This window comes from Nansenia antarctica, assembly GCF_963989245.1.
Source record: "Nansenia antarctica genome assembly, chromosome: 15".
Taxonomy (NCBI): Eukaryota; Metazoa; Chordata; class Actinopteri; order Argentiniformes; family Microstomatidae; genus Nansenia; species Nansenia antarctica.
Genome location: NC_137685.1, coordinates 25069240 through 25097052, shown reverse-complemented (window position 1 = coordinate 25097052; position 27813 = coordinate 25069240). Strand labels below are relative to the sequence as shown.

At 42.8% G+C, this 27813-nt stretch overlaps 1 protein-coding gene across 1 annotated transcript; it reads left to right on the top strand.

Annotated features, from left to right (window-relative positions):
* Positions 1-1879: 1879 nt before the first annotated feature.
* eif2s2 (eukaryotic translation initiation factor 2, subunit 2 beta) lies at positions 1880-16804 on the top strand. The gene is made up of 9 exons (XM_080546192.1): positions 1880-2016; positions 3951-4131; positions 4218-4318; positions 11823-11949; positions 12209-12309; positions 12479-12627; positions 12805-12861; positions 13107-13192; positions 16493-16804. The coding sequence occupies exons 1-9, from the start codon at positions 2002-2004 to the stop codon at positions 16666-16668; spliced, it is 993 nt and encodes a 330-aa protein (XP_080402318.1). The 5' UTR covers positions 1880-2001; the 3' UTR covers positions 16669-16804.
* Positions 16805-27813: the final 11009 nt, after the last annotated feature.

Here is a 27813-nt window from a genome sequence, read left to right as displayed (position 1 = left end):
GGAGAGACCTGGATAAAAGGCCCCGCAACCTGCCGTCTGACGCTTGATCAATCCGATCCTATGTGGTTAGTCGTCTCGCTCCCTCGTCTGTCTCCTGTGAACTCTAGCTCCGTTATTACCAGTTTATTTTCCCAGTCGTTTTATTTATTTTGTTTGTTTGTTTTCTCTCCTCCCCCAGTCTACTCCTGCCTCGCTGCCTGCCTGCCGACTACCCCCCTCCTGCCTTCCTGCCCTCCTGCCTGCCTGCCCTCCTGCCTGCCTGCCCTCCTGCCTTCCTGCCCTCCTGCCTGCCTGCCCTCCTGCCTACCTGCCCTCCTGCCTGCCTGCCCTCCTGCCTACCTGCCCTCCTGCCTGCCTGCCCTCCTGCCTACCCCCCTCCTGCCTTCCTGCCCTCCTGCCTTCCTGCCCTCCTGCCTACCTGCCCTCCTGCCTTCCTGCCCTCCTGCCTGCCCTCCTGCCTTCCTGCCCTCCTGCCTTCCTGCCCTCCTGCCTTCCTGCCCTCCTGCCTGCCTGCCCTCCTGCCTGCCTGCCCTCCTGCCTGCCTGCCCTCCTGCCTACCTGCCCTCCTGCCTCCCTGCCTGCCTGCCCTCCTGCCTACCTGCCCTCCTGCCTACCTGCCCTCCTGCCTACCTGCCCTCCTGCCTGCCTGCCCTCCTGCCTACCTGCCCTCCTGCCTACCTGCCCTCCTGCCTGCCTGCCCTCCTGCCTTCCTGCCCTCCTGCCTACCTGCCCTCCTGCCTGCCTGCCCTCCTGCCTACCTGCCCTCCTGCCTACCTGCCCTCCTGCCTGCCTGCCCTCCTGCCTACCTGCCCTCCTGCCTGCCTGCCCTCCTGCCTTCCTGCCCTCCTGCCTGCCTGCCCTCCTGCCTGCCTGCCCTCCTGCCTACCTGCCCTCCTGCCTGCCTGCCCTCCTGCCTACCTGCCCTCCTGCCTGCCTGCCCTCCTGCCTACCTGCCCTCCTGCCTGCCTGCCCTCCTGCCTGCCTGCCCTCCTGCCTGCCTGCCCTCCTGCCTACCTGCCCTCCTGCCTTCCTGCCCTCCTGCCTGCCTGCCCTCCTGCCTACCTGCCCTCCTGCCTTCCTGCCCTCCTGCCTGCCTGCCCTCCTGCCTGCCCTCCTGCCTACCTGCCCCCCTCCTACCCGCCTGCCTGCCCCTTTTAATAAATACCATTATTATTACACTAGTCTCTGTGTCTGTCTGTTCTGGGGTACTACCACATTTGACCACTTGATCCAGTCCGTAACACCTTCTGCGCTTATGCGTTCACTTCGTTCGCTTAAAAATGTCGGTTAGTGATGAAATCTATGAACATGGGATGACGATTTCCATTGACCAATCATGCAGCGTCACACGTCACACGCAGCCTGGCAAAAATGTACCCTTTCCAACTTTCGCTACCCATCCCGAACAAGAACTATTTTACCGTGCCGTGCCGTGCTGACAGTTTATTTAATTTATTTATGATATTATCTATGCTCAGGCCCTACATGTGACGTCATAATGATATTATCTATGCTCAGGCCCTGCATGTCATAGATGATATTATCTATGCTCAGGCCCTACATGTGACGTCATAATGATATTATCTATGCTCAGGCCCTACATGTCATAATGATATTATCTATGCTCAGGCCCTACATGTGACGTCATAATGATATTATCTATGCTCAGGCCCTACATGTGACGTCATAATGATATTATCTATGCTCAGGCCCTACATGTCATAATGATATTAACTATGCTCAGGCCCTACATGTGACGTCATATATGATATGATCTAGGCTGCAAAGTTGCTCCCGTTTTCCTCAGTCGGGTATTCTCTGTACACATGCGCAGTAAGCAGTATTTCCTGTACACATGCGCATTGAGCTTTCCGGAACAATAGCGCATGTGCCTGCCATGTTGCCTGGTAGCCAGTGAGGGTTAGAACAGTGATCAGGGTTCAGGGTTTGCGGTATTAAACACTATCTTCGTTAGCAGCCGTCGGAACCTAACCTGAGAACATGTCGGAAGACGAGGTAAGTCATCTAATGTGTAGGTATGTGTGATGTGTTAGCGGACGTCTGGCTAACCGGAGTCAGTAAGCTAAGATGAGTATCTGGCCTGCTAGCCTGCTAGCATCATGTGATGTTGAACCACCGGGGTTAGCTGAGTAGCTAGCTGCTTCGTGCTGCGGATACGACCTGATTAGATTAGATCACTAGAGATAGACTGTTACACGACGGGAGTGTCTGAACTAGTCTGGGTCATTTAACTAGTCTGGGTTATGTAACATGGCCAGGTGGAGTGAGACATGAACATATCGCTACGCACACAGATGTCAATGCTGCTTGTGTTGGTTCAGATGAATGAGACGTGGTCATCGCCCAGTTTCATTAACACACCTCAGACTCTCTTTAACTTCATTAACACACCTCAGACACTCTTTAACTTCATTAACACACCTCAGACTCTTTAACTTCATTAACACACCTCAGACTCTTTCACTTCATTAACACACCTCAGACTCTCTTTAACTTCATTAACACACCTCAGACTCTTTAACTTCATTAACACACCTCAGACTCTTTAACTTCATTAACACACCTCAGACTCTTTCACTTCATTAACACACCTCAGACTCTTTAACTTCATTAACACACCTCAGACTCTTTAACTTCATTAACACACCTCAGACTCTTTAACTTCATTAACACACCTCAGACTCTTTAACTTCATTAACACACCTCAGACTCTTTCACTTCATTAACACACCTCAGACTCTCTTTCACTTCATTAACACACCTCAGACTCTTTAACTTCATTAACACACCTCAGACTCTTTAACTTCATTAACACACCTCAGACTCTTTAACTTCATTAACACACCTCAGACTCTTTAACTTCATTAACACACCTCAGACTCTTTAACTTCATTAACACACCTCAGACTCTCTTTAACTTCATTAACACACCTCAGACTCTTTAACTTCATTAACACACCTCAGACTCTAACTTCATTAACACACCTCAGACTCTTTCACTTCATTAACACACCTCAGACTCTCTTTCACTTCATTAACACACCTCAGACTCTTTAACTTCATTAACACACCTCAGACTCTTAAACTTCATTAACACACCTCAGACTCTTTAACTTCATTAACACACCTCAGACTCTTTAACTTCATTAACACACCTCAGACTCTTTAACTTCATTAACACACCTCAGACTCTTTAACTTCATTAACACACCTCAGACTCTTTCACTTCATTAACACACCTCAGACTCTTTCACTTCATTAACACACCTCAGACTCTCTTTAACTTCATTAACACACCTCAGACTCTTTAACTTCATTAACACACCTCAGACTCTTTAACTTCATTAACACACCTCAGACTCTTTAACTTCATTAACACACCTCAGACTCTTTCACTTCATTAACACACCTCAGACTCTCTTTAACTTCATTAACACACCTCAGACTCTTTAACTTCATTAACACACCTCAGACTCTCTTTAACTTCATTAACACACCTCAGACTCTTTAACTTCATTAACACACCTCAGACTCTTTAACTTCATTAACACACCTCAGACTCTTAAACTTCATTAACACACCTCAGACTCTTTAACTTCATTAACACACCTCAGACTCTTTAACTTCATTAACACACCTCAGACTCTTTAACTTCATTAACACACCTCAGACTCTTTAACTTCATTAACACACCTCAGACTCTCTTTAACTTCATTAACACACCTCAGACTCTTTAACTTCATTAACACACCTCAGACTCTTTAACTTCATTAACACAACTCTCTTTAACTTCATTAACACACCTCAGACTCCATTCCTATCATTATCAGAATGATTCCTGCTCGCTAGGCTGGGAAGCTACACATTCTACTGTAAGCTCTATATTGAATTTGCTGATGAATGAATAAAAACGTCCCACTGCTTTTCAGATGATCTTTGACCCCACGATGAGCAAGAAGAAGAAGAAGAAGAAGAAGCCCTTCATGCTGGAGGAGGAAGGAGGGGATGCGGCCAGCGAGGATGCCCAGCAGCCGGAGGTGAAGGAGGTGGAGGCGGACGGAGGAGAGGACAGAGAGATGGACCTGGATGAGGATGAAGGGAGGAAGAAGGGTAGGAAGGCCCACATGCTACTGTTATGGATCCTGTAGGTTATTACTGACTAAGTACTGAAACTGATTTCCTATCTTATTTTACAGAAATATCAGATGACTTGGATGACTTGAATTTCTTCAACCAAAAGAAAAAGAAAAAGAAAAAAGCAAAGACGTTTGACAGTGAGGTCGAGGAAGGGATCAAGGTGAGTTTGGTTCCTGCTGTCGTTCTGTTCTGTTGTGTATTTTGTGCTCACAGAACTACCACATAGCCTATCTCTTTGTCAGGGCTCGAGCCTCGACATTAAGGCTTGTCCGCTTGTCCGGGACAAGTATGTTATTTTCGGACAAGTGGACTTCCTCCTGCAGTTGTCCGACATACAAGTAAAAACAAAATTCTATATGTATTAATATATGCAAAAAATGAAAAAATGATTTAAACATTTCTTAGCAAGCTATGCCACGCCTCATTCTTGCTGCCTGGCTAATTAATTAATAATTAATTTAATTTAAATGTTGCCATTTAGCAGACGCTTTTATCCAAAGCGACTTACAATTACGAATTACAGGGACATTCCCCCTGGAGTAACTGAGGGCTAAGTGCCTTACCCAAGGGCACACTAGTAGTGGTGTGGCTTCAGGCGGGATTTGAACTCACAACCTTCCGATCCCAAGTCCAACTCACTATCCACTAGACCACCACTACCCCTACATTAATTAAGTGCTCTTGTAGTTCATTATCGTAAATATTATAGTGTACATTGTGGGTCGCCTATTAGGAATGAATGAATGGTCTTTATTGTCATTGCTATAGTACAGGTACCAAACAACGACATTTAGGAGGGTTGGCTCCCCCGGTGCTAGGAAAGAAAAACAAACAACAAAAAAAACACAAGAAGAGAAGGAGCTGGTTTACATAAATAAATAAAGGCTATGTACACTATCCACTATACTATACTGTACAGATAGCCTTCCTGAGACAGCGTGTGTTGTACAGCTCTTCCAGAGAGGGGAGGGGGGCGCCGGTGATCTTCTGGGCTGTTCTCACGACTTCCTGTAGCGCATTTCTCTCCGCGGTTGTGCAGCTGGAGAACCAGTTGCAGATGCCGTAGGTGAGGATGCTCTCCACTGCGCCGCGGTAGAAGGTCACCAGTATCTCCTGCTTGTTGTGTTCCTTCCTGAGGACTCTCAGGATGTAGAGCCGCTGTTGTGCCTTCTTGATGGTAGCTGTTGTGTTGTTCTTCCAGGACAGGTCATCCTGTATGTGCACCCCCAGGAATCGGAGGGTTGTGAGACTCTCTCCACGCTCTCTCCGTCGATGAGCAGGGGCTGGATCTCGGACTTTTTCCTCCTGAAGTCCACAATGATTTCCTGGGTCATTGACTTGTTCAGCAGCAGGTTGTTAACCTTGCACAGCTTGCTCAGTTACTCTACCTCATCCCTGTACGCCGCCTCGTCCCCCCCCGAGATGCAGCCCACCACGGTGGTGTCGTCTGCAAACTTTACGATGGAGTTGCTGGGGTAGACGGGGGTGAAGTCGTAGGTGTAGAGGTTGTAGAGGATGGGGCTTAGCACGCAGCCCTGGGGGGACCCAGTGCTGAGTCTGACGGCTGTGGAGGTGTGGGGGCCCACCCGCACCCTCTGGGGGCGGTCGGTCAGGAAGTCCTTGATCCATGCACATATAGAGTGTGATAGTCCCAGGTCTAGTAGTTTGGTCACTAGCCTGTCTGGAAGGATGGTGTTGAAGGCGGAGCTGAAGTCCACAAAGAGCAGTCTCGCGTAGCTGTTTCCCCTCTCCAGGTGGGATAGAGTGGCGTGGAGAGTCGTCGCGATGGCGTCCTCTGTGGACCTGTGGGCTCTGTAGGCGAACTGGTATGGATCCAGGTTGGGCGGGAAGCGTGTGAGTATGTGGGCCCGGACTAGTTTCTCGAAGCACTTCATGATGATTGGTGTGAGTGCCACCGGGCGGTAGTCGTTTAGGCAGCTCACCGTGCTTTTCTTCGGGACTGGGATGATAGTTGAGGTTTTCAGGCAGGGTGGGATGGTGGCCTGGGACAGGGACTGGTTGAAGATGTTGGTGAAAACCCCGGCCAGCTGGTCGGCGCAGTCCCTCAGCACCCGTCCCAGGACGCCATCCGGCCCCGAGGCTTTCCTGGGGTCCACCGCCTTCAGCACGCGTCTCACTTCATGCTCTGTGAGGGTGAGGCTGCTGAGGAATGTGCATAACTACATTTTTTCATATTTGAATAATCGTGAGTGCTATGAACGAATAATCGATTATTCGATGTGTGCCGATATCCACAAATGTGCGCACGCATTAGAGTGGTGCGCGCATGGATAGCTGTCCAGCCATTTCCAATTGCAATGTTTACCAGTGGTCTAGCTATAGCCTACCCGAAATCGAACGGCCAAATACACAAAATGAATAAGTCGTGGACCACTGTAGTTTGTGCTTGTTTGGTATGATTCAAGGGCTGAAATGCGGACGAGAGGGAACTACGTAACGAGGCTCGATTACTTTAAACATGTTTAAAACCTGTGTTCTCGACAATGGAGTACAGTGTTTCCTCTGTATGGTCCTGCCAATGCTGTGTCGTTTGTGACATTTACCAACGTTTATGCTATGAATAGTTCGAAGCTAGCATTGGGTGCGAGGCTGCTCGGGAACATTATTTGTTTCACAAAATAGCCTGATTTAGTTGACCATGAACATCAGAGACATACATTACGAATGTTCATTTAAAATACTCTATTGTGAGCACTGGTATAAGAACATGAACCAGAGAACAGCAGTAAATGCAAGAACCCAAGGTCGTCGCTGATGATGTTGCATTTTTGATTAGGATACGCTTACGGGATTAAAGGGACGCGCGACGGGCGAAGAGAGAGGGAAGGGATTTCCAGAAATCCAAATGTCACACAAAATTTGGACCAATCACAAAACTGTTTTGCAAGCGCGAGGTTAATTGCAACATTGTAACATATTGTAACTTACTACATCCTAAATCGGAACGAAATGTAGGTCTGAAAGCGGCCTAAACTAGCTTCAATCTGATTTTTTTCTGTTCTCCGGTCATAAAGTGGACTGAATCAATTAGTGGCGGAGAAAATGTATTCATGGCGGCCCGCCACGAATAAATGCATATAGAGGAAACACTGGCGTTATGACTTTGGCCCAGTCTGAATTGTTAGCGAGAGGCTGCTTAAATGCCATGGGGAGCTGGGTTTGCATTTCACTGTTTCTTTCTTGTGTCTGATGTTCACATCGGGTGATGCCTGTCTTTGAATACTGGAGGAACTTCAAGCTCTAGTTTAAACTAAGCTAAACTACTGACAATCTTTCTGTGGCGTGTGTGCGCATGCGTACTGGCTGAGATTACTTCAACACACAAAAAGTTCTACACATGCAGTGGGTGAAAGAACGTTGCATTCGTTCGGTACACACGCGTACCAAAGCGAAGGACCCGTGCTGATCATTTTTGGTATGAATACGTGTACCATTACACCCCCAGACCTGCAAACCTGTACGCATTTTAACGTCAATGTACGCTGGTACGCATTGTCAGCTGAAAGGTACGCAAAAAGCTGCCTGATTGGTTCCTCCTTCCTTCACTCACTCGTTCCATCAATCACCTGCGTCACGTTGACCTGCTTCAAATACTGCTCTGTTTACGGAATACAGATAAGCATGCCTACCGCCGACCGTTCCTCTTGAGAACTCAACTGTCAAGCACTTTGGAATAGTATGGAATACATCAGAGATTATTGTATTCCATGTCAGAGCAGCTTCAACACCGTATATTAACCTAAGCTATTAGGCTAGCTAGCGTAGCTGCGTTAGCTTAACTGGACCTCAAGGTTTTCAGCAGGTTCGAGCAGTTCAGCCGTATAGCGTTAGCTAGCTGGCTAGATAAGTTAACTTAGGCTGTGTCCACCAACGAGCTGTATATTTAGCTATACGGCACCAAGCTAAGGTAAATAGATAGCCAGTGTTAGCTAGTGCTAATGTTCACCATCTCTGTAGTCTGCTCTAAAATACGCAATCAAACAGTGCAGGCAACCAATGCTGTTCTGTGAATGAGACGAGCTATTGACTGATGGCTTTGGCCTACTGCCAAATCATATTATTACAGCAAACATGTCGGTAGTTTGGCATCTGTTCTCTGAACAACAAGGAGAGGCTCATTCCGACATTGACTTCTGTTTTTGTTTTCGCGATAAAAAAAAAAAGCGCGAGCTAAGCGTTGTTGAAAATGAATGACACATCGCTAGTCAACTAACACAGCTTGTTTTGTGAGCCTGCTAACAATGTAACAGTGTTTCCTCTACATGCATTTATTGGTGGCGGGCCGCCACGAATGAATTTCCTCCGCCACGAATTGATTCAGTCCACCAAAAAAAATAAAATAAAAAAAAGTTCTCAAAAAAAAAAAAAACTGAACATTTTAGCTGATTAAAATATATCTGATCCTAGATCAGCGCTATAATGGATGTTGACTAAAAGTGCACCTAAATCCACGCCCATCTCTCTCTAACCGCTGATCCAAAATCAGATTAATGACATTCAGTTGACGACGTGACACAACGGCTCCTGATTGGTCTAAATGTGAACTGTGGTATTATTGTTATTGTGTACAGGCCACCGTAGTGACATCAGGGGGGTATTCCATCAACATCGCTAAAGGGAAAATCCAGGTTTAGTCTGATAAATCTTGCGAGAGTTCTTAAAAATATCCAGGCATATTCTGATAGGTCTCGCGAGAGTTATAAAAAATAAGCCAGGATTTTCCTTTAGCGACGTTGATGGAATACCCCCCAGGTCAGGTGGGCAGGTTACGACGAGACAACAAGAGACCGGTATTGTAGAGCTTACAGAGCGAGTTAAAATAAAGACACTTACATTGATACAGAAGGACTCACGTGTATGTTTAATAGAATAACACGACATGGTGTCAGAAGTCCTGTAAGTGAGTGTTAAGAGTTAGATCGTCCGACAAGTGTCATTTGAGCTCGTGACGGTGAGAAGGGAGAAGAAAAGATGGATGCTAATGCTAACGCGGGAGCAGCTGCAGTCCAGAGAACGGCGCCAGTTTCAAGTGCTACGTTAGCAGACATTAGCAAGTCAAAAAACGATTCTTATGTGCCCGCACTTTAGCAACGACACAGTATTGTCAAGGGGAAAAGAAGGGGAGACGATTTTTTTATTGACAACGGAATTACATGCTGGAAAAACATGCAGCTAAAATTCAGGGAACATTTGGACAATAAGAGACACAAGGGAGAAGTACGGGAAAACAGGGCTCATGTGGGTCTCATCAAAGGTAAGAGTTTGTTTTCTTTAACTCAGCTGATACTCAGCTGTTTACCGAATGCTCCATCTGACTGTGATTTTACTTCTGTAATGTGGTGGGTTGACATAATTCACGCACGGAACTATAGGTTGAGACTATTGTTCCGTCCGTAGTACCCAAGTTGTTTAGACTGTTCTATTTACTGCTTGAGTGTGTTGTTGACAATCGTTCATGTCCTTCATTAAACGTTTAGCTTTGTCATTTGATACGCCGCCTACGACTACCATCTCTCTGCACTACAGTAAACAGTTAATCAGTAACGTTAGCCGCTTTTGTGCTCATGTAGGCCTACTTCGTATTATATTATAGCTGATGATCTTTGTGTGTGTGTATGTGACTGTCAGTCACAAGTTTATATTCTGTATATTCATTATTATTTTTTTTTGGCCATCCTCAAAAAAAAAAAAATAGATCGTTGTTTTGAGCGCGCGCGCGCACGGTCATCCGCCACCATTGTACAAATTCCTGGAGGAAACACTGATGTAAAGTAGTGTTATAGTTAACTAGGTAGCAGTGGGGATTACTCACCCAATCCATGCATTGCAATAGTTTGGCTTGACTAGCGAGTGTGATGTGATTTTCAAAAATGCTGAAATGTATTTCCATTTTCAAATTAAAAGTCGGAACATTTTGATTGGTGACTTCTTCCCCCTTTCACCAGCCGCTGTCCCAATTTTTGGTGAACCATAAGTTCCCACTGTCTGACTTAAAGAAGAGAAAAAAAAGGACATGCTAGATTAATTGTGTATTATGCACAAAATAGATTAAATATGAAGGAAAGGGTGTGCATCACACTGTCAGACAGAGCTCCACAGACAGAAGGTGACCACTATCATAACAACACAAAGTGTGAAACAGCTCCTCAGAAAGGAGACCCCACTCCCAGCAACCAAGCAGCTGAGAAGATCAGGCAAAGTGCTGCACCTAAACTGCCAGAATATCCAATGCAGAGGTGGGTTGTGTGAGAGTAGAGAAGAGTAGCAACATTGACTTAATGGTTCTGTGAGAGGAGCTTCTTCAGAGCAAACGATTGATTTAAGTCATAATTGTTAATAATAATTTTTTTATTTGTGTTGCTATTGCACACATTCATTCATTCACATTCAAACTAGACACTACAGTCAGATAACAATCCTCTTAAACAAGGCAGTGAGTAGCTTAAATTGTTTAACTTAAAAACCCATTTTACGTTATAAATAAAAATATAGAAAATAAGTAACTCACCATAGGAGCAGTAAAAAAACAGTTACTCACAAATAGGAGGATGACTGAAAACGTTAGTGTCCTTAAGAGCGTCCAGCTTAACTTACATTTAAACTCCAGCGAGAGACTGTAGGCGGCAGGCCTACTGGTTCTTGTTCAGAAAGATGATCATGTTAACATGTTCAGGGGTGAGAGACGAACGCAATCTGGTGACACGTGGACAAACAAATTTCCATTATTATTATTATTAAAAAAAATATATATATATATATATTAACGATTATCAAGCAAAATATTTTGTGATCGACCAAGATCCTTATCGATCAATTATCGATCGTCGATCATTGATGCCCACCCCTACTAGCCCCCACCTCCCGTCCGCAACGACTTCAGATAGTTCTCTCTTTCTTCACCATAGTTGTGTTTGCATCCCTGATGATCCCTTAGTGTAATGCACTAAGTAGCAGAAGCAGTGTACAGTGTTCATGGAAAGTAGTACATTTTGCACCTAAAGTTGAGAAATATTGGCCCTGTATTGGTCATATGTTTTACTTTTAAAAAGAAACTTTTAAAGAAATTATTCTAAAGAATATGATTGTATGGTTTTCTTGATAGCTGATTTATTTGTTGAATAATGTGACGATATGGCTGTGAGTGGGGAAATGCAAAGCATAGTGGGGTGAAAGCATGTGAACCAGGGACAGGGCTAGGGGGTGGCTACTTCTCAAGCCCCTGATGTTTTCCCACAAGCCCCGGTGTATCAATATAGTCAATATCATTCTAATTCCTAATCGCCTCCATACTCTCAGTTAACTTAAGTTATGTGTTTTGCTTCACAAGCGTGCATGTCTTAATTACAAACGCGTATGAAAAAAATGTGCGTGGTCAAGTGGTACTCATAAAAAATTCTGAAGGTTGGCAGGTCTGCACCCCTAATATGTATGTCAAATAACAATAGTTGAACTTGCTGAAGCAAGCCCACTAATTACAGAAATCTAGGTGTGAATTTAAGATGTTTACTTTGCTATGGACTCATTGCCACGGTAAAATCGAAAATCACCAAATGTGAGGTTGAATTCTTTAGATTAATTTTGTTGAGCACAAGATATGTTGTCTTACATAATGATTTCTGTATTGACATTCTATTTACCCACAGGAGCTGAAGATCGATGTGGAGTCCTCTGATGTGTTAGAAGAGGAAGACTTGGTGCTACCCATGAAGAAGAAGAAGCCCAAGGCTGTAAACTTCCTGGACGAAGCAGACATCGATAGCAAAGACGATGGTAAGTGGGCCTAATTCACAAGCCAGTAAGATGATGCAAGCCAGAATGCAGGGACTGTTAGCTGTCGGGTAAAGCAGAGGTTCTCAACCTGGGAATGTGTACCCCTAGCAGTACTGATATCCACATGGGGGGTACTTGGAAAGACTGATAAGAACATAGGCTTTATGGTCAAATTAACATGAGGGTTATTTGACCAAAAAGGTTCAGAATCACTGGTGAAACGCAACCGTTGACATAGATAATTTCGTCTGCCTTATAGACCAGGAAGACGATGATGGGAAAAATGCTGATGACATCACATTCAGCACACAGACGGGCCCTGCGTGGGCGGGGTCAGAGAGAGACTACTCGTACGACGAGGTAAACCTATCTGGATGAACAGACCATGGCCCTGTCAACATAACAACCTCTATCCCTCTTCACTCTTTGTGTACAAGTATAACAATATGGTATTGCACAATACACACACACACAAGCCCTTCCCAGATGCAGGGTTTGTGAACACTTCCTTTTGTTGCCTGATCTCTAGCTGCTGAACCGCGCCTTCAACATCATGCGGGAGAAGAACCCGGACATGGTTGCCGGGGAGAAGAGGAAGTTTGTGATGAAGCCTCCTCAGGTGGTCAGAGTCGGCACCAAGAAGTCGTCCTTCGTGAACTTTACAGACATCTGCAAATTGTGAGAACGTAACTGTCCCGTGTCTCATACTATGTCCTACACATGTCCTTGAAGGCCGTTGTTTTAGCCACTCTTTTAGATGCTCTTGGATTTAAGCGTGGTTTTCTGATGTTCCCACAAACAAGGTCAACGTCAATTATCTTACCATGGCCCATTCTTTTTTTTATTTAACCACAGGTTGCATCGACAGCCCAAACATCTCCTGGCCTTCTTGTTGGCTGAGCTGGGGACGAGGTAAGGGTTCAGGTTAGATAGCTGCATGTTTGTGAGCTCTCCTTTTTAAAGAATTGTAGTACTTGGAGAATCATTGATGATTAGTTAAATTTATTTTTACTGGGGGGGAAAAAAGCATTTCTCCTGCATTGCAAATAGTTGAAAAGTAGAAATTATGATTGTCGCACTGCATAAGAAATAGAAAAGAAATGTGGTGCTGGAAATATCGACATGGATTCAAAGAATTATTTCCCCCCTCCCAACAGTGGCTCTATAGATGGGAACAATCAGCTCATCATCAAAGGAAGATTCCAGCAGAAACAGATGGAGAATGTTTTACGCAGATATATCAGTAAGCCTTGTTGATACTGATGCCTCATTTTCCTTTTAAGTTGAAAGATCAGAGAACTCATGGGTTGCCTCCCAACTAAGAATGTAATGTAACACGATTGATCGGTCACTGAATCTTCTCTGTGATTTCATTAATCTGGGCAGATGTTACTGGTAGAATACAACTTTCTCTCATGATAATGAGTTGACAGGTTGGGCGACCATCCAATAGTTGGGTTGCCAAAGTCTCTCATCTTGGGATTTTTGGGGTGCCCGGAGCCCTGATCTGTAAACAAAAATAATGACGTGTTGACAGAATAAAGCCCCTTTCACACATAGTTCCCGGTAAATTGCATTGAATCGCTCAATCGCTCTTGATTCTCTTGACTTTCGCCGTTCACATTTGAGCCAAATGCCGGGTTGCACCTTTTCACACGTCGGCAATTCCCGGGTTGCACAATCTACTTGAAACAGGCGTGTGAGACTGCCATATACCATCTGTATATATGTATGTATATATGCCATATATCATACCTCCGTTTTATATGTATTTATCATAATATTTTTCACATTAATTTAACAGAGTCAACCCGTATTATGCCTACATCACCAAGTTTGCTCGCCAACTAAAGCACTTGATAATCGTTGATATAAACATACTATACTAGTCCAAAAGCACAGTATGGGAGAACTTGCTACGGCACAAATGTGCATTTGATAAGTGATCTAGCTAGGTAAGCTAGCTAACAATCCAGTTGTGGAATTATATATAGTAGTCTGGGGCAGTTCTTATTAGGGATGTCCCGATCCCATTTTTTCACTACCAATACCGATACCTGGGCTTCAGGTATCGGCGATACCGATACCGATCCGATATTTGTATTTATTGTTTTACTCCTGAATAATAACAAATACTTCCCCAGTATATAGTCCACAACAGTTGGCTATTAAAAACTGCCAGCCTTTATTCAAGCAACAAAAACAGTACTCTGCAGTACTCAGTGACCAACTGGTTAAAACAATTTAAACAGCAGCATTCAGCATTGTAGAAAAAAAAAGAGTTACTGTCTGATTTCTAGTTTTAGTGCCTTCAGGTTTTTATTCCATTTATCTTCTCTTACAAATGGCAAATCAATTATACCCTTTTAAACGTGCAGCCTAGTGCGCCCGCTGGTGAGACCAGAAACCAGTCGCAGAATCGAAGGGGTGTCAACAATATCTGGTTTTCGTTTGAAGTTTTAAAGTACCCAGTCCATATAATAAAAAACAGTTTAACGATCACTAAATACTTATAATCTGTGGATTGGATTAACTGTTCTCGTTTGTCGGAGGCTACCAGTAAGTGATAATGACTTGTAAACATACTTTCGTTTTAGGATGTGTTCAAAAGCAAGGACTGTGTGTTCATCTAGTTGTGTAGTTATGTGTTTTTAGCATGTCCATGTTCTCTCAGCATGTTGTGATGATATAAAAACGCAGTTAGACGTTCCTAGAGATGTACCACTCTTAGCCGCTAGCTGTTAGCAGCGTTTGTTGTTGTGGTTTGATCAGTCACTTTTCTCCTGTCGCATTCCCATTCGGTGCACCAACATTCAAATACTCGTGTCGTCTTGAATTCTTTTCCGATTTCAATGTATGACGCATCATTTGAAAGCTTACCATCTGTAGTTTCAGACTATGTAAATAACCGAATAATTACTTAAGCAAATGGTTTATTATTTCACCAGCTGGCATCATGACATGTCAGACTCATTACACACAGGTAGCCAACTCTCATGCATGTGACCAATGACTACTACTGTTGTCATCACGTGAGTGACACACCAGATCGGGCACGCAGATCGCAGCCTATTTTTTTTCTGGTGCGATCTGCGATCCAGCATTCAGGACCGATATCGCAGCGATATGCGATATCAATATCGGATCGGGACATCCTTAGCTCTTATGGGCTCTCCCAGCCTGAGGTATGGGTGCGCTGCGGGCTCTTCCTGCTGACAGCCTGAGGTATGGGTGCGCTGCGGGCTCTTCCTGCTGACAGCCTGAGGTATGGGTGCGCTGCGGGCTCTTCTGCTGACTGCATGATTCAGCCTGAGGTATGGGTGCGCTGCGGGCTCTTCCTGCTGACTGCATGATGCAGCCTGAGGTATGGGTGCGCTGCGGGCTCTTCCTGCTGACTGCATGATGCAGCCTGAGGTATGGGTGCGCTGCGGGCTCTTCCTGCTGACTGCATGATTCAGCCTGAGGTAAGGGTGCGCTGCGGGCTCTTCCTGCTGACTGCATGATTCAGCCTGAGGTATGGGTGCGCTGCGGGCTCTTCCTGCTGACTGCATGATGCAGCCTGAGGTATGGGTGCGCTGCGGGCTCTTCCTGCTGACTGCATGATTCAGGACAGCTGCTGGGAGGAGATAGTGTGTGTGCGCTGCGCCGTAATGCATCTATATCACAAAATGTACATTTGATAAGTAAGCAAGCTAGCTAAGTAATTAATCTAGTTAACTATGATTGGAAATGACGTACTATCCAGTTGTGGAATTCTATTGGCTGCCCCAGGCTTACACAATCTACTTGAATCACGCATTCAACTGTATGCAGAACTGGAACGTAGTAGACAGTCAGGTGCATGAGACTGCCAAATATCATACCTCCACTATGATTGGAAATGAAGTAGTGTCCAGTTGTGGAATTATATTTAGCAGTAGCGATATTCGGAGTCTGGGGCAGTTATTTTGCGCTCCGCCCTGCTGACTGCGCGATGCAGGACAGCTGTGAAAGGAGACTGACCAGGGAATGTTCAGGCTTCTGTTCAGACGACCCAGTAGATTCCATGGAAAAATGCATGGTCCCGACCCGGGTAATTGCCAGGTCGAATTGCCCTGGTCAGTCGCGTTCACACAAGCCGACACAGGAAATTCCATAGAATCTACTGGGAAGTCTCGTATGTGTGAAAGGGGCTTAAGATTTGACCAGAACCCCTGAATCTGACATCCTTGTTTCTGCTCCCTTTGTCCCTGTATTCAGGTACAATAGGTACATAGTAGTTACAAATACTACCGTTGCACATACCATATTTTTGCACATTGCACATGATATAGCCCCTATTTATACATAAACATACTGTACATACCATACTGTACATAGCTACCTTAACTGTACATAGCTCATAACTGTATATTCATCTAACTACCGTACATGCCTTACTGTACCTACAACTGTCATGTTTTATATCACTATTTGCACTTCTGGTTAGATGCTTAACTGCATTTCGTTGTCTGGTACTTGTACTCTGCAATTAAATTGAATCTAATCTAATCTAATTTCCCAGAGGAGTATGTGACGTGTCATACCTGCCGCTCCCCTGACACCATCCTCCAGAAGGACACCAGGCTCTACTTCCTGCAGTGTGAGACGTGCCACTCCCGCTGTTCAGTCGCCAGCATCAAGACAGGCTTCCAGGCTGTCACAGGGAAGAGGGCGCAACTCCGCGCCAAAGCCAACTAGAACCTGCTCTGTTATCTATACTAGAGACACGGGGACTGAAGGGGACAGGGCGGGGCCAGCTGGATGCTTTTATGGACGTAGACTGTCTGTGGATTTGTAACCGCTGCCTACTGATAAAGAAATTAATAAATCTCATACCATCTGGGTGATCATATGAAGTCTATATCCCCCCCCCCCCCCCAAGTCCTTCTTTCCTCCCGTTACATCATTATGGAGACGCAGTTGGTTTTCCCTCTAGAGGTTTATCTTATGTCATTTGAGACCCCCTATATTTGTTTTTGAATTTAACCATAGCACAAGTCTAGTTACTTGTGTTGTGTTGAATACAGGTACTGCACTGACACTGGTGACCACTGATCAGCTGGTAGTCTTCTCCATTTCGGACTATCCATCCAGGCAAAAAGCCTGTTGTGGGGAGCAATTAATAATCTTTAAAGAAATGTATCACAAATGAATCCCCACAATTCAACAGCAAGTTTTAAGTGGTTGTTGTTTTCTAAATAGTCAGGAAATATTGCGCAAGTAAGTGGAAGTAATATGTCCCTATGACAAAATACTACAATGTAGTACAATGTCTATACATACAAATACTACAATGTCTATAGGCTACAGCCAAGGAGACATGTCTAAGCTAAGACACACATTATTAAACTCGAGTGAATGATGTATGCGGTACACATGACGGCTAATTTGGGAACGGTAAGATCGCTCCTCCCTCAAGCTCCAAGTAGACCTTGTGATTACCCCCAAAAAGACACTCGGGGTGAAATCCTCTAACTATAGCGATACCAGCTTTCGTCTACAGAATGCATTTGGAATCCGTTTTCACATGCCCACACATTTTTTTTAGGTAAGAAAAAAAAAGGGTAGGAGATAAGAGATGAACCATTAAATATGTATAGCAGCTGGTAAAACCGGGAACAAGTAGGCAACCAATCAAAATGTTCTGACAGAAAGATGTAAATAAATCTCAACGTTGTTGAAAATCAATGACACACTCGCTAAAATGTTGCAATGGATTCGGTGAGTAATCCCCATGACTACCTAGTTAGTGTGGAGTAGTCGGGATTATTCACAAATCCATTGCATTACATTGCTGCTGTCACATATTTATAATTGTTTCCCTTCAGAATGAGCACAGTTTTTACATCATAATATGATAATCAGGCCTACTGTATTTTCGACCAACGATCTTCCATTCTCGAATGGTGCTGGCTGTAGACAGGTGGAATGGTGCTGGCTGTAGACAGGTGGAATGGTGCTGGCTGTAGACAGGTGGGGAAAAAGGTCAAGTCAACTTGTAGATAATATGCATTTGTTTGGTGAGTGCCCACCAGCTTGGATGTTGAAGGTTAATGTTAACCCTTTCTAGGAAAACTGAAAAGGCTAAAGCCAGACGGACACTACATGTTTTTCGCCTGATCTATTCATAGTTTGCAGTCACGTGACTGGCGCAGAGCACTGGCGGGCAAAACATAGTGGAAACTCCCACCTGTTTCAAGCAACGATTATTAGATCATCTCTCAAAAGAAGAAAAACAAAGATATGTGAACAAACTACACATTTTGGACAAGAGGGTTAAGGTTAGGTTGCCAGCATGTACCAAGTCACCCTAGCACCTAACCCTAACCCCAGTTTTCCCACATGGACCGTAACATATGTACAGCCAGACATACAGAGGGCTGAAATTGCGTTTCCCTCTCATCCACGGTGCATAGCAAACAAAAACAAAAAATAACAATATGATACGACAAGTAGTTAAAAATAACTATATATACAAAAAATACTAGATGAAAGATTTGAAATGTGCGGTACAGGGGTAACCTTTCAGTCAGAGAAATAAGGGACACCCCTCGCAGTAGGGGCCCCGCTCCTCGGGACCACGACCACCACGGGCCCAAGGGCGGGGTGGGGGCGCCAGTGCTAGTAAATCATAAGTTAAACATCGTTTCAATAAAGCCTTAAGGGCTGCCAAGTTTCACCAAAAGTTTGGAGTGAGATTTTTGGGCGGTGGAGCGACCCAAAACCACGTTTTGGCAGCGGCGGCCCCTCTCTCCCACACAATTATTTGTGCTAGTTTCCTGCAATTTTACATGTTGTTCGTAATAAACCAGCACAAGAAATACAAATAATTGGAACATTTGATAAAACAAGACAAATTCAGACAATATATCATATTTATGTAAGTCTTAATAAACAAATACAGTAGCCTACAGACTCTAAAAGAAAATTGGGCCCCATCAACAGGACTCAGCCCCTTGGTCAGCAGCAGAAAGACCCGTGGTCATCATCTTATATACAGTGCATTGCTCATAGATGGCTATCATGTTATACAGGACATACCAGGGTTTCTGGAAAGTTAAGAAGGGCAGTTTGGTTATTTTTTGACAGCAGAGGCTTCTTCCTAGCAACCCTCCCACGAATGCCATTTTGATTCAGCGTTCTTCTTATTGTTGAAGCATGTTGCACAGTTACCTGAGATGCAGCAAGGGAGGTCTGCAAATCTCTAAATATTATGTTTGGGTTAGTTTTTACCTGATTTATTATTATTTTTCTTGTGGCTCTTGGGGATATTTTGGAAGGGTGTCCACTTCCAGGCCGAGTTGCTGTCATGTTAAATACCCTCCCTTTGTAAACGATTTGCCTCACAGTGGACTAATGGAGTTCAAATGGAGTTCCACCACATTTTTTAAGGAAATGTACAACTCTGTGTCTGAGGACATACTAGCCATTGTAAATCACTAACTACTTACAGGTATTTTCCCAGCGGCACTTACAACTGCCCTGGTTAGACCCTCCCTGAAGAAAAGTAACCTAGATCCCTTTGACCCAAAAACTGTAGACCAATATCCAATCTCACTTTTCTAAGCAAAATACTAGAAAAAGCTGCGTACCAACAGCTTCATTAATTTTTTGTCTTAAATAATAGCTATGACCCATTCCAGTCAGGCTTTCGGTCATACCACAGCACAGAAACTGCTTTGATTAAGGTAACTAATGACCTTAGAATTAATGCGGACTCCAAAAAACTCTTGATTCTTGTACTTTTAGACCTGATATGGTGGACCATAACTTACTTATTGAGAGACTTGAAAACTGGGTTGGCCTCTCTGGTCCAGTCTTAAACTGGTTCAGGACTTACCTAACTGACCGAGATTTCTTTGTGGCCCTTGGTGACCATAACTAAAAAAATTATAGCGTAACCTGTGGAGTTCCCCAGGGGTCCATTCAAGGACCATTGTTTTTTAGCCTATACATGCTACCCCTCAGCTCTGTCATCAGGAGGCACAGCGCTAACTACCATAGCTATGCTGACGACACTCAGCTTTATATCTCAGTAACTCCAAATGACTTCGGGATGGTCGACCACCTGATAGATTGTATTGCTGATATCAATGCATGGATGACACAAGAAAAATTCCAAAGCAAACAAGAAAAAACAGAGGTATTGATCATCGGTGAGAAGGCTGGGAGAGAGAAATTATCTGCACATTTGAAAAGAAAGCACAGCAGAAATCTAGGTGTCATAATTTACTCAGATATTAATTTGGAAACCCATATTAATAATACTATAAAAACATCCTATCAGGCAGACACTGAAAAACTAATGCATGCATTTGTCACTAGCAGGCTAGATTACTGCAATGCTCTCCTGACAAACGCTCTCCTGCAAATGGTTCAGAATGCTGCTGCACGTGTCCTTACAAGGACCAAGCAAAGAGCACACATCAACTGGCTCCCTGTCAGTTATAGAATAGAATTCAAGACTCTTTTATTAGTCTATAAATCACTCCACTGCCATGCACCCAAATACATCATGGACATGCTCATAAGATACACTCCGGCTAGACTCCTAATGTCCAGTGGCACTGAACTTCTGATGGTACCAGAAGCCAGGACCAAGAGATATGGAGGGTCAGCTTTCAGCATATATGCTCCTAGACTGTGGAACACCCTACCTGAGACCCTGAGGTTGTCAAAATCTCTGGAAATATTTAAGCCAGACCTCAAAATCTACTTATTCAATCTCGCCTTTTGAAACTAGGGACACATTGGAGATTGGAGATTATAGAACTAGGATTACTGTGCTGTCAGTAGCACCTGGACCAGTACCAGGCTGTACCTGGACCATCACCAGGTTGTATTGTTGTCATTGTTGCTGTGTGTTGCATCATAACTGCGCTTGAGATCTTCTGTTGACAGGAAACAGTACCTGGGAGCTGAAGTACCAGGCTGTACCAGTGCCAGAACCAGTACCAGGATCTGTGCCCCATGCTGGATGCAGAACGATGCAGAAATAACTTTAAATAATTTATGGACAGTGTGTACACTGATAATATGCAGGGAATTGTTCCTAGACAGTGTACAGGTGTACACTGCTCTGTGCTGGTAGGCAAACTGGTAGTAGTCGCTCTATGAGTAGAGGGCTGCAAGGGAATTTTCCTGGCTGCACAGTGTACAGGTTTTTTACCTTTGCCTGTTTGCGGCTCTGTCATCATGAGAAGCGCATTGAGTCGCATCTTGTGAGAAATGAGCTATACAAATAAAACTTGATTTGATGATTTGATTCAAATCTTATATAGCCTTCCTATATACTGTATATACACAGTGATATTGAAAGTATGTGAAACCCCTTGTGCAACTATAGATAATATATAACTCTTTTTATTTTGTTTTTACCATGAAATCTTTATTTAATCAGAACCAGTATTTATTTATTTTTAAAATATATATACCATATATATTTGTGGCCAAATCACAATGAACTCGTTCATATTTGTGGCTTCATTCTAAGTATGTTTTAAGGTGATTTGGTCACTTGATCAAGGACCAGCTAATAGGCTCCATACCTCAGCTGCATCTGCTGTGAGGCTCCTGGTTAACATCATAGTCCACTCACAGATGACTCCAGGTGAGACATGCGTGAATAATGACCTGACCTCTTAAAGGTTCGCCAGACTACAGTATAATCTACAATGTGAAGGAATGGAATGGAAAAGGAAAGCTCACTGACCCGGGTACTAAGTCTTGAGCCATCTGTACCAGCTAATGCAGTACGTCTAAAGGATCCAGCTTTAGATCACTTGCCATGGAATGTGGTCTTTTTTGCTCTAGGCACACGGTCAGCCATAGTCGACGCCCTCGGAGCAATTAGGGGTTAAGTTCCTTGCTCAAGGGCACATGCACCTCCCTCCTGAGGCGGGGTTCGAGCTAGCGAACTTCCGATTGCTAGCTGGCCTCTCTAAAAAAAAAAAAAGTCACTCTTCGAGGTAGGTTCTTCTACACCTCTACCAACAAATCATGACTTTGGATATTTGGGTGGCTCAGAATTAAGCTGGAAATTGTGGTCTATAAATCAAAATAAATCTATATGAATTTCAAAGCATTAAACTTTTCAAGAATTGCACAAAACCTTTTTCTTGACTTTTCACTCAAGTTTTCTTTTTAACCTGGTCACAAAGAAACCTCGAGCAGTGTTATTACCCGCTCCTCCGGCTCAGAAGCTAGGAGACGTGCCCTGACTACCAGCTGTCTAATTTGATGTTTTTGCAGGAGAAAAATTCATGCTGCAGCAAAAAAAACAAAAACATGTTAACAACTGATCGCGAATGGTGCAGGAATTAATACAACTAATTGATTATTTAATGATATCGCCGGACAGAGCCTTGTTGAACCTAAACATACACATCCTGCCTCTGCTAGACAAACTCCCTAGCCTACTGGTGGGTATTCCATCAATGTTGCTAAAGGAAAATCCAGGCTTGTTTTTGATAAATGTCATGAGACTTTAGCGAGCCTTTAGTGACGTTGATGGAATACCCCCCTGGAGAATGAGTTTGTGTTACTCAATCTCGGCAAATGGGTTGGTTTCCAATCCACAAATTAGCATATGCTCAAGTGCCATATCTGTTATTATTTTATTGTTTAAATAATATTTATTTTAATATTATTTATTTTAATCTACAAAGGGTAAATAGAGGTAGCCTATGTGTTGTGGTGAATTTACTGTGAAAACAAACATTCTCTCCTCACACTAATCAGTAATACACAGTAATGTGACTACTTTGTTCAGGGGAACTATACCTGTATAATTAATTATCTTTCCTTGTTGTTTTCTGAAAGACCGCATTCCTTTAGGCTATTGGAGTTTTGGTTGCATTCTGCCAAGAATCGTTCACAATCTAGTCCGCAATATGAACTTGTTTCAAAGGTATCAAGGAATACTCGTGTTTGTATGCCTAGCAATCACAAAGTAAGTGTTTAACACTAGAACAGCTGTGCCACCTCTTTACAATGGTAAGCTGCTATTTACACACAACGTTGGCCGCTCGTAAATTAGCCTGCCTCCTACACAGAAAAACTGCAAAATAGCTTTATACTAACTTATCCTGATGTGATTTTGAAAATGTAAGGATACTGGGTGGTAGAACGCACATATCTAGGAAAAGTCATGAAAGGAGGGTCCTGAAATTGTATTGAGTGCAAAGATATAAAAAACGTTTTACTCATAGGGTCAAATGACCCCACCCATGGCTGTTCTAGTGTTAAAGCACATTTGTATAATTCTCAGTCACAAATGACAGCTCTAGATAATAAACCTGCCCCCTGTGGAGAACGAGATGTGAACGAGAGGCTTGTAGAATCATGACTTTCAAGTTTTCGTTCATCGTTCGCTGATAGGAGGTGCTGCATGCTCTGGGCATTACTGGATCAAATGAATGAATGAAGTCAGTCTAAAAGTTTGTTCTGGAAAAGATCAAAGTCAGTAAAAAGTGCCGAACTTCCCATCACTAATGCAATGTATTGTAGGAATTTTACAAGGTATTTTGAAACTGGAGTTAGATGACTCATTTACATTTCTGTAAAAAAGAAATTTCACAAATTGATATACAAGGTTTTTCCAGGACACATATCAATAATGTTGAGGTTGTCCCTGTTATTTCTCTTCCTCCAAACATTCTGTAAATCCTCTATTTCACCTTTTTGTCTCTATTTAAAAAAAAATATATATATCACTGATTTATCCCTTTTCTTTTTTATTTCTCCAGCAACAATTGTAAACTGCAGTTTGGTACAGAGGCTAATATTAATGACCAATAATTAAATCACTTACACATGTTTTGATACAGCCCTGCCAATGCAGCAGTCATGATGTGATGGATTGCGGTGGTTAACAGTTCCACACTGCGGCCTTTACTCAGGCATTCTCAGATCTGTTTGATAACTAACATTGAAACACAGCCATGCATGGAGATGGAACCGGCACAAACCTTCATAAATGTCCTAGATTGGCCCTTCATGCTGTGGTATCATAAGGATAATTGGGTTCCTTCAAAGAAATATGGATATTTAAATGCAACACACACACACACACACGCACACACACACACACACACACACACGCACACGCACACACACACACACACACACACACACACACACACACACACACACACACACACACACACACACACACACACACATACTGTATAAGGTACCACAGATCATTACATTTTATGCCTACTCGCAGATAACTTGGATGAGACGTAGACCCAGTACTGATCACAGTATGATGATTCTGGATATCTATGCAACAGTAAATGTCTTACCAGAATACGAGACAATTCAAGTGCATTGATTTGTTTATCTCTCCAACGAGAACTGCCGTGGGTGGAGACACTGAGATGGGGGGCGGAACATTCGAATGAGACCTGTCTGTTACAGAACAAACTGAGTCAAATCTGAATGGTTTGTTGAATTGCATGATTTCTGAAATACGCAGCCCACAAAAAACTGACCGAATTGCTTTATTTCACAATGTCTGTGTTAGTAGGTTAGGGTCATAAGAGACACAAGCACAGAAAAAGCGAGTTTTTCTTAATATGGGACCTGCCAGATCATGTTGTTGTTGTTGTTGTTGTTGTTGTTGTTGTTGTTGTTGTTGTTGGTCCTTGGAAAAGAGGCTTTGTGTCTCAATGGGCTTTCCCTGGTTAAATAAAAAATAAAATAAATATTTGGAAAAAAACACCCATTCAGGATATCTAGGGGTGATAATTGATTATTACGCATTTCAATTCAGCCACTTCTTTTCTGAAACACAAATCAAGCGAGATTTGAAGCTGCATAACTACTTTGGACTTGTCAGTGGAATTAACCCTTTCATCACAAACCAAGAAATCTATGTATGTTTGTGTTCATGGAAATTAGCTTGAAAATTAGCTTTATTATAACTATATATAGTTATAGAGCTTTATGAAAACCAAACCAATATTGTATACAATATGTTCACCTAACCAGACTATTAGTTTATATACTGTATATATATATATATATATATAGTTTGAGCCATTAGCATTGGATTTGTTTTATCATTGGCTCATTAGCTCAACATCACACTAAAGAGCAGAGTAGACATTCTTATTGGTTCTGCAGTTGAGACATTCTGAGTAATAATGTGCACCTGTAGTTAAGCAACACGCCCCAGTCACAAGTTCACATAGTTTATTTACATCTGTAAAGATCTCTTGCAGCCTCGAAAGTGCAAGCAGAGGAATATGCACAAGTAATTAAAAATAACAGTTGAATCTATTCAAGATCTGCATATAAATAAGACAACAGAACATTGGAAAAACACAAGAAAATTAGGAGAAAAACAGGGGAGGAGGAGGATAGAGACTGGACAAGGAGCAGTGATAAATAATCATTTCTGTAGCATACAGTATAAAACATCAGTCCTTTTTTTCCCACTATGGCATTCCTCAGTTTGAAATGTTCTGTTTGTTTGGATGGTGGGAACCCCATGGTTAGAGAACAATTTAGCGGTCCTTGATTCCTGTATTAATTGGCTGGTGTGTCAGTCAGAAGAGGAGGAGTGGTGTTTTGGAGATCTCAGTTTGCACGGGTGACACCGTCCCTCCATTCACTGTTGAGCTGTCTGTCTTAGCTGTGGACAGCGTTGAGGGAACTGAGGGTGCCCCGTGGTTTTAGAGCCTTCCTGTAGAGTCTGTGGTGCTAAAACAGCTTCCAGTCGACAGTCTTTTCCAGCTTCCCGCTGACTGAACAAGAAAAGGAAGAGCAGCATTAAGAAGGAAGAACACTAGAGCATGAGAGAGAAAGAGAGAGAAAAAAATCCCAGTCTGGTCTGGATTACTGGCAATCCTCATGTGGTTTTATTTTCCCCCAATTGCTTTGTACATATGACATATTTTCTCCTTCACTTCAGAGACAACACAAAGGGGTGGAATTCCACTCCACAGCCAAGCAAGAATAGAGAGAGAGCCTATCTCAAGAAATAAAAATAGTCTAACACATTCCAATTATTTGTTTAAAAAACGCATGAAACGTCACACACTAGGTATTTCATCACAACAAAGTAAATACCTTTTTCTACTGTCAAAACCACTGTGTTTACTATCATTTACATTTACATTTTTGGCATTTAGCAGACGCCTTATTCCAAAGCGACTTACAATCAATATCAATATCAAATACATATTACACAGAGCAAGAGTGATACAAAAACCCACTCTTTGTCTAATCATCCAAATCAGTTTCATAAAGCAAGTGATCAAGTACTGTATTTGTCATGCATGTTGCAATATTGGAATTGGAATGTAACAGCGGACAAACACAGCATCTGCTTATGGAAGTGAACGACACATTTCCTTCCAGAACGTGTGTGTTGATGTGAGGATGGCAAAGTACTCAGTCAAGCGCAGCAGCACACCGTAAATAAATGCAACAACTAAGCCTAATCACTAAACACAGACAATGCAATTCCTTTAAGCCTACAATAGTGCAAATCTGCCCACAATTGTGGGAGATCTACTGCACTCTAAAGTGGATTGGCAAAATGTCATGTGTAGATTTGTCCAAATTGGAGGATTTAATATATAAAGAACATATTATACAGTGCATAGTAAAACATTTGGATTTGAAAATACTACATTTAATATTGTGTGCTTTTGTTGTTTAGCCTTATTTGTTTCTGCCACTGGGTCATGAGCTTGAGTCTCTGGGCCAGACGTGTGCCACCTATTACATCCTATGTTTGGCCTCTCCAGTCTTTGGTTTGTTTGACATGGCCCCACTGAGCATCATTGGAGTGAGATGTCGCCCACCAAAACCATCCCCAGTATTTCTACAAGAATGTTCTGATCCTTTGTCTATCATATCAACTAACTCTCTTGGTTGGTGATTTTAATTTTCATATTAAGATAAATTATTATTAATATATTAATAATGAATCCAAATCTAGAGATTTTATTAATCTATTATCTTCTCTAGATTTTACTCAGAATATTACAAGGATTGAATATTTCTGTCCTCTGTTCTAGACATTACCGTATTTAGTGATAATAAAAAGTGATGTATACATATATAGTGATGTTTAAATTCATTGGCAAATGATAAGTTCATGAGACTTATGAATTCACTCTCTTCACCTCGCGAAATACTCTGGTTAGATAACTTCTCAACAACACATTGAGAACTACCCTTGATATTATAGCTCGAGAAAACATCTAAAAAGTGTCATCAAAACGCAAAGCACCATGGGAACAATTAGAACTCTGCAATTGAAAAGAAACTGCCGTAAAGCAGAGCACTAATAGAGAACTACATATACTCCTTAACATTTTTAAAAACCAGATCTTTACATATTATAATAGGGCAATGAAGTTGGCTAGACAAATCTATTTCTCTGATATCATTTCTGAAAACAAAGGTAACCCCAGCCTTTTTCGACCATTGATCGTCTGATTAACCCTTCAGTGGTTGCGCCTGATATAATGAATTTGATACATTCTTTCAAGAAAATATTTCCATTATAAGATCAGAAATATCATTTGAGAATTAAAAATCTAATTTGGTACTCCCAGATGAATTAAGTATGCCTATTGCTGTCATGAATTCATTTGAGCTCATCAGCCCCCATACTTTAAAAACAGTTATTTCACAAATGAAATTCTCAACATTGATTCAATCCCAACATGGTTCTTCAAAAGTGTTTTTGACTGTTTAACTAACGATGTATTAGACATTGTGAACTGCTCTCTATCAACTGGCATCTTTCCCACTCCCCTAAAATGTGCCATTATAAAACCTATAAAACCACTACTGTTCTTGGAAATTTCAGACCAATAT